The 8,043-nt window shown below is 32.6% G+C and overlaps 1 protein-coding gene across 2 annotated transcripts in view; it reads left to right on the top strand.

The window, feature by feature from the left end:
- Positions 1-576: 576 nt before the first annotated feature.
- Positions 577-8,043, top strand: part of NOVA1 (NOVA alternative splicing regulator 1) — a 139,443-nt gene continuing 131,976 nt past the window's right edge. Inside the window, exons 1-2 of one of the 2 annotated variants that reach the window (XM_007471129.1) lie at positions 577-601; positions 1,622-1,765. In XM_007471129.1, the coding sequence (XP_007471191.1) occupies positions 577-601; positions 1,622-1,765 (169 nt within the window). Of the gene's footprint in view, positions 602-1,621; positions 1,766-8,043 lie in introns of those variants that run through there. The other variant, XM_007471130.1, reaches the window with a different exon arrangement.

Genomic DNA, 8,043 nt, shown 5'->3' with positions numbered 1-8,043 from the left:
CGAACCCGGCGGCTCCCGCGCCCTGCCTCGCGCCCCCTCCCCTGCACCTGCCCCGCATCTCGCCGGCCCCGACACATTTCCATTTCTATGTTTATCATTCATCAAAATGGCGACCGGTTTTTCGGAATAGACCTATCTTTCCATTTAATCGGTCGATAGGCTGACCATTTAAATATCCTAGACCTGGGCAAGGGGGTCCGTTAAGGAGGAGGAGGATGACCCCGAGTGAGGTGATGGCCGCCCGAAGATGCGCGCTGCATTTAACAGTCTGATTAAATAAATAAATAAATGGCACTTGGGTAGCGGAGAGCAAATGATTGGGGCACCGGAGAGTTTTGCTCTCTTCATCCCCTTGGTTTGGGCCACAAGTAGTATGCAAAATCTGGAAGAGTGCATACTCTTACCGCACTTACATTGTCGGTGCAAATATTTCACTGATTTGTCTTCAGGGGTGTGCATACAAGGGTGGGGGTGTCTGGTACTCTGACTTGTTAGTTAACATCCTGCGCTCCTTGGGAAGATGAGTTTTAACGGGACCGGTATCGCTTCTTCATTTGCACTGGAGTCATCTTAACAATGCACCCAATGCATCGAGGCAGAGGTGAATTTATCTACAGCACGTACATTAGAGACGGATGGGGGTCTTGCGAATGGCACACTCGAAAAATTTGGAACGTTCATTCACATAAGGAAGCTGGATTTACCGGGGTGTTTCCTGTTTAAGACATCATCAGTTTGACGGAAATTAAAGTTTATGGAGTTGGCTTTATTTTTTAAAACATTTCAATCTTTCTTGGTTCATCTACCCCCTTCGTTTTAATAATTGTGATTCTTTTGGAGAAGGAACATTATCTGGTCACTTTTAAGTGTATTTGATGTAAATGACTCCTAAGCTTTTTAGTATTGGCAAAATTCTTCTTAAGGTCCTTTAATTAATGAGCTTAAACGAGATCATAGTAGACTAAGGAGTGCTAAAGAAATACTCCAGGATTAGTTAGATTTGGCAGTCCACATCACTTTGAGTTATTTCCTGGCAATTATTGAAGGCTTGGAAAACACCCTACAGTTTGGGTGGATTATTTGGTAGGAGAATGGTGGTTTTGCATACTTTAGGTAGGATATAGGCAATGGCTAATTGTAGTCCTTATGTGTTTGCTCATGTTAAACAAATATAGCTCATCACTATTTACTGTCTTTTTATTTATTTATTTTGCAATATGTTAAGGTTTGTCATGGTATAAATCTCTGAAGTTTTGTTAAAGGGTCAGTTCATTTTGTTTTACCATAGTAACTACAGATAGAATTGGAAGACTTCCATGTTTGGAATAACAACTGGAATTTAGTCATCAGTTTCTACAGTGCTGCAAAATAATAGAACATGTTTAGATTTTAATTCCAAGTTTGAAAGTATAAATTCTACAGAATGGGAAACATTTCGTACATATTTATTTTTCAGTGTAATTGGCTTATTTTTGTTCTTTAAAAAAAAAAAATTAACCCCATATTTCCTGCAGCTATATGCCCAATGTTTTAATCGCTCTTTTTCTCTCTTGAGGGTGGAGGGAGGATACAAAGTTTAAAATTATTGTGTTAACGAAGTATATTTCCTTGCATTTTTCAGAAGACGGCCAGTATTTTCTAAAGGTTCTCATACCTAGTTATGCTGCTGGATCTATAATTGGGAAGGGAGGACAGACAATTGTTCAGTTGCAAAAAGAAACTGGAGCCACCATCAAGCTGTCTAAGTCCAAAGATTTTTACCCAGGTAGGTGCAATGGTGAAGAGATTGTTTGATAAATCCCCAAGGAAATAAAAGATCTACCTGTGTTGTGTGCTGTATTGAAAAAAATCTTAATAGTGTAGACTGTTTATTTATTTGATGTATTAGAGTATTTGTGGAAAAATTTTAAGAGTATTTTCACTCTTGGTTATGTTTTGTTTCTGTAATTGATATTCTGTCTATGATGTAGACCAATTTTGAGATGAATCTTTTGGGTATTTCTAAATACTTCTTTCTAATTAGGGAAAAAAACTCTAAAATTTAAAGATAGAAACCTAGACAGCTGGCATCAGGAAATAGGGTTCTTCTGAAGTTTTCAGAAATAATTGTAATGACAATTAGACTAGAGTGAATTCAGAAGAGGGGGTAGGAAGGCTTCTTAAAGAATGGACCATTTACTTTTTAAATCCATTATGTACCTCTTTCTGCTTCATTGCTTTGTTTGTTGGCCCTGGAGTGAAGAGGACAAGTGCTGCCTCTTCAGATTTTTAAAATATTGTGTTTTTAATATAACTGTGACAAGGAAATATATTATTATGTAAGAAGTAAAATAATGCTTCAAAATTTGTTACTTAAGAGCTGTATTAAGAGCTGTATTTGATCAAAATATGTTAACAGTTTGTGTGGTACTGTAGGTACTGTAACCCAGTGGAATATGGCAAGTTTCCTAGATGGTATAATTTTTTTTTTATAACTTTTCAGTGTGTTTTTAAAATTTAAACTGTTTATAGTACTGTGCATTTATCTTTATCTTTTTAAAATTATTTTGCTACTTAATATATGGATTTTAAGTTTAATAGTGTATCTCCTAGATAAAACATTGATTTGCTTTTACCTACATGTAGCTTCTGCAATTTTTATTTTGGTTATTTCATATTTATGGCCATAAAAAATATTTATTCAGTGCTGAGGGGACCGACACTGCTTATTTTTTTTTTTCTTGGTAGGAAAGAAAAGCTGATTTGCTTTCAGTGATCTAATTCAGTAAGAGTTCTTTAGTACAGCAAAGACATCTGGTATGAATGTAAGCAAAACATTTGGAGGATTTCTTTTTCATAGCCAATCGCTTGGTGGTAGAAAGTGGACCACTGTACTGCGTAAGAGGGTTTTAGAATGGTTGGAACTGTCATTTAGTTATGTAAATTAAATGTAGTATGTTTGGTAAACATTACATTTATTAAACTAAGGTGTAATCTATTAGATATGTCCTACGAAAGTTTCTTTTCTGTGAGTGTAGTTTTGTAGATGGCTTTCCTTGTCTCTGAACCTTTCCTTATGCGTTAAGAAAGTTTGCTGACATATTCACATTCTTATATTTAAAAGGTATGTTATGATAAAAAATGTGGAATTGTGAAAATCCTTAGTGCAAATAAAAGCATTCAAAAGAGCTTGATTGCAGAATTAATAATGTTATAGTTCTAGGAAAAGAGCTGCAATGGTAAATTAAATTCACTGTCAATAGATGAAAATGAAATAGCTTTTTTTGCATTATACATGAGGGTATCAGATGTGCAGGGATGTTACAGAAAATTTGTGTTTATCAAGGATATTCCAAATCGTAAATTAAATGCCTTTTCATTTGAGTATAGTGTATTTTCAGTGGCTTGGAAAGGGTGCAACTAGAATTAGATCTTTTGTTTTTAGTCCACAGTTGTGTATTTTTTTCTTATTACATTGAAATTGCTTATTTTATTTATAGTTCTGAGGCATGTTATTCATATAGAGCAAGAATATCCGTTGGAAAAAATGGTAAACCGGAATGCGTTGAATAAAATTTTGTGTGTGTAGTGACGTAACCTGATCAAATGTGACTTGAAATGTCTGGATAAAAGAAGGCTTATACTCTGCCTGTAACAGGTGGAAACCAGTCACAAACTATGGAATCAATTGTAAGGATAAAAAAAGCCCTGTAATTTATAAGAAGCTTTAATAATTCTGAACACTTTGTATGTAAATATGATTTTAGCTAGGTTATTACCTGTTCAGACAGATACATCTCTCTTCTGACAGACTTTAATAGTCTTTCTGTTCATACTTGACCATAAGCCTGTGGAATTATCTGAGGTCCTGGTATTCTTCAACATAGCAGCCTCTGAGCTACTTTCAACTTCTCTTACTCAGATATATTTAAGGGATACTTACCTTGCTCATCTCAAATGAACTAAATTATAAAACTGTGATTTATACTGCCTAGTTATGAGGACTTTCTTGTAGGATTATGTAGTAATTAAAGCCCTTTTTTGTGTGTTTCATATATGTACTTATGACTCATATTCCATTACAATGAATATGCCCGATATTTATTTCATGAAGCATTTTTCTGTTTCTTATTTGTAAGACAGAATATTTGGGGATAAGTGCACTTCACTTGTATAACTTAATGGATTTTCTCAAATACCTAAGTTTTAAAACAATGCAATTGTTTTCAGAAGGTTCACTTAAAATACTGGTGTATTTGAGAAAAACTTTCTTCAGGGTATATATTACAAGAGTACAGACATTGCTTAAGTAATCTGTTAAGCAACCTTGCTTTTCTGAGTAATTTTTAATATTTATGGTTGAGATGAAGAAAATAGTTTTTGCACATTAATTAGTATGAATTTAGAATTTATAGAACTGTATATTACATTGTGTATTTTAGCATGTCATATAAAGTAAAATAATTTAGGGAAATTGTATGATGAGGATTGTAAAGTGCATTTATCAATTACTGTAATCGGAAAAAAAAGATAAGTAGATTCATTTTTTTGCTGTGCTGTGTAATTCATTTATCTATTACTAAAAATCTAAATCTTACAAAATACTAACTTATTACCTGTGGTTTATGAATATATCTTTTATTCTTACTTGATTAAAGCAACCTAATTTGATTTATTTATATATCCTTTTTATAAGTAGGTTACCCAAAGTTAACGCCTTTTAATTAAAAAACAGCTTTCTCATTTTGGGAAATACATTACTGTATACATTTTCAGGATGGCAATAGGATAGTATTCTTTTATTCCTTTATTTGGCGTCTGAAGATGTGTTTGGTTTTGTTGATAAATAGATTGATTTTATCTGTTAAAATCATTTAATGAATGGTTCAGGTAGATAATTGGGAAAATGTATTGAATACATTATTCATTGGGAATAGTAAAGGATGTATAAAATAAATATTTTCATGTATGCCTTAGATTTCAGAACATTTCATAGTGTACCTATTTTATTCCATTATATGACACTGGAGATATTCATTATATCAAACAGGAATTCTCTATAATCTTAGCATATATTTGTGTGTGTTTTAAACTGTTTTCATACTTGCGGCTATAAAACTGGATCACATTTATTATAAATTATTTCCATTTTTGGTCCTTAAATTAAAATTTGAGCTCATTATTCCTAGATTTATTGTATCTTAATTTATCACTGTCCAACTTGGGTGATGCTTTTTTAAAAAATCACAAACTATTTATATGTGAAATCTTTAAAAATCATGAAAAAGCAGAATGTAGTGAAATTTTCTTTTAGTGAAGGAAATACCCCGCACTGCCTTAATTTTGACATGGGGAAAATTCAGTGGCCAATTTAACCATTAGGGTTGGGATTGTATAAGAATGATAATTCTTTTGGAAATAAGAGGAGTTTATGAAGTTTGGAATAGATCACTTTTGTTTACATTGTTGAAGGCAGAGTATTGTATTGGTAGTACAATGTGAATACTTTTGTTATAGCTTCTGAAAGTTGCAGTCTATACTCTTTTCTTTGATCTAAGATGCTTTGCATCTCAGAAATTTACTGGCATATATTTTAAGGCAAAGTTAGCAGGTAAATATAATTGTAACAAGTAGAAAATAAAGTATAAATTCCAATATTGTTGAATTTAATAGGGTAGCTGTCATTACACTGTGCTATACCTTTGGTTTTAGTATTGTCAAAGAGTTGCTGATGCATAATGTGTTTTTCTTTAAATATTAAAGTTGTAATATTTATGTTGGTCATACTGCCTATGGTTGTGGGTTATTTTATGTTTTCTGTCTCTATCCTCAGTTGTGGGAGGAGCCATAAGCTTTCACTTATACATTAATATCTGCCTGAAAATTTGCTGCATTTTTAATACTTTATTTCTCATTTTAAGCAATAGGAAATCTCAGCACATGAAGGAATGTTACTGGCATAGCACCATCTATATTAAAATTGTACTTTCCGAAAGTTATAATTTTTATAGTTAACCCATGAAAGCAAGTGTTTTGTGGTATGAAATTTTTTAGAAAGATTGAATTAGCATTAAAAATCTTAGCTATTCATTTTATTTGATTCTTTTTTTAATTTCATCTGGATGTTATATCTTCTATTATCGATTTAGTAAGTTATGGCTTTACAGTGTCAGTGTTTTCATGAATTATATAGCACAATGTCACTTTGAAATTTGCTATTTGAAGACTTCTAGATTTTGGAAAAATAGCTCATTTAAAATATGTGACATTGTAAGGTAATATAGTATGTCTAACAACATTGTCTTGCAAATATCACCCCCAAAGGATTTCAGGAATAGTTTAAAAATAGCACAGTTGGTGAAATAGTTCAATATTTATGTATTGAAGGTGTTTCGTATAATATACAAAGAGGAAAAACGATCTGTGTCTTGGGAACTCTAAGGAGTATGTGGTATCACTAAAAACCGAGCAAGAAACCACCAGTTAGAAACATGTCTTTTTATAGTTCGGTTCTTTTGTTTTGTTTTGCTCTGGCTTAAGATAATTAATTTTTGCTCTTAAATATTGCAAATAACATTTGCTGAACACACTTATGCCACTTGTTAACTAAAACTCAGCACCTAATAATTTTTTTTTTTTTTTTACTTAGAGTTTAGTCTCAGTTGTTTCCAGTTTAGTGGAGCTGTGTTTTAAAGGATAACTTTTATGAGCAAGTGCAGCTTTTCAGAATAAAATTGGGGGGATGAGGGTGGGAGATTTGTACTTGATTGCCATCTCATTTCCATCTTTGGATGAAGCTCTAGCATAAAGTTAAACAACATCTGCAGAGATCTGACTGACAAACATCTCTCTGGGACTCATCATTGCAGCCTGCAGCAGGTGCATTCAGCTTTGCAGTCTTTTCCAAAAAGAGGTTAGTTTGTTCTAACATTTATCGGTAGACCAGTGGAAGCAAGTGACTAGAGAGGAGAGGTTGGTTGTCACTTGTCCAGTGCTGGAATACTACAGGTAATTGGACTGGATTGGTGGGAACCGTAGCAGTATGTGTCTCACATTGCATTGCAGCTGCTGTGGAGCTTAATTAACCTGACCCTCAGAGACTGAAGTGTCACGGTATAAAATGTAACATGCAAGAAATGAAGCAGTGCTTTTCAATACTTCCTGATGCTTGGATTAGTAAAATTTCTGTTTTCTTCATCCTATTCTTTAAAGATATGGCATCACATTTTCCATTTTTTATATGGAAGTATTTGAAACTAAAATGATTTCCATGAATCTGATAGGATCTACATGAAAAGGAGATAGGGGCTTTAGGTATAGAAATAAAGAGAAAATAACCTTAAGTAGGAAGTATTTTAAGTTCGCTATTCCACAAGTATATTTTCAGGTTATGAGTGAGTGGAAATAAGTGGAAGTACATTGTAGTTCTTTTTTTATTATCGTAGATTAACATTTATTTATTTATTTTTACAAGAGAAAGAACCTGTGTAAAATTAAGTTGTATCTTTTTAGCATGTTAGGGACTTTGACAGGCAAACTTTGCTGAGTGTTTTGACGTGTTCCAGCACACAAGACAGGCATAGTATGTTAAAAATGTTTTTAGGCTTCAGCTTAATATAGCAGTGCTGTTGAAGTGGTTCTTTACCACAATTTATTATAAGTAAATTAAAATTTGATTAAATAAAAACTCTAAAAAAGTCAATCATTCATTTCTTTTGTTTTAAATTTTTTGATCTATTTGAAATACTGACAGTATGCTTCCATGACACATATAGAAGTTTCTTTTATGTTCTAATAGTGTTCCCAGTTAATGTAGATGTCTCATCACAGTCCTGTTTATCATTTGGCCTTTGAATGGAAAAAATGTCTTTAAATTAAATCTGGCAAAGTGCTATACTATTTTAAAATAATTCAGAATTTTATAATATCATTTAGAGTCTTTGTGAAGCAGTTTTATTATTTTGACTTTTTTATTAGTTTTACTAAATTGAATTTTTTGGTATCCATTGACTATAACTTGTCAATTACCCAAGAGTAATTAAGTTTTGGAGTTTGCAGATTTTT

This window comes from Lipotes vexillifer, unplaced genomic scaffold (genome assembly GCF_000442215.2).
Source record: "Lipotes vexillifer unplaced genomic scaffold, Lipotes_vexillifer_v1.1 scaffold399, whole genome shotgun sequence".
Lineage (NCBI taxonomy): Eukaryota > Metazoa > Chordata > Mammalia > Artiodactyla > Lipotidae > Lipotes > Lipotes vexillifer.
Note: the sequence above shows the minus strand (reverse complement) of the source record. Positions and strands in the feature narration are given on the sequence as shown.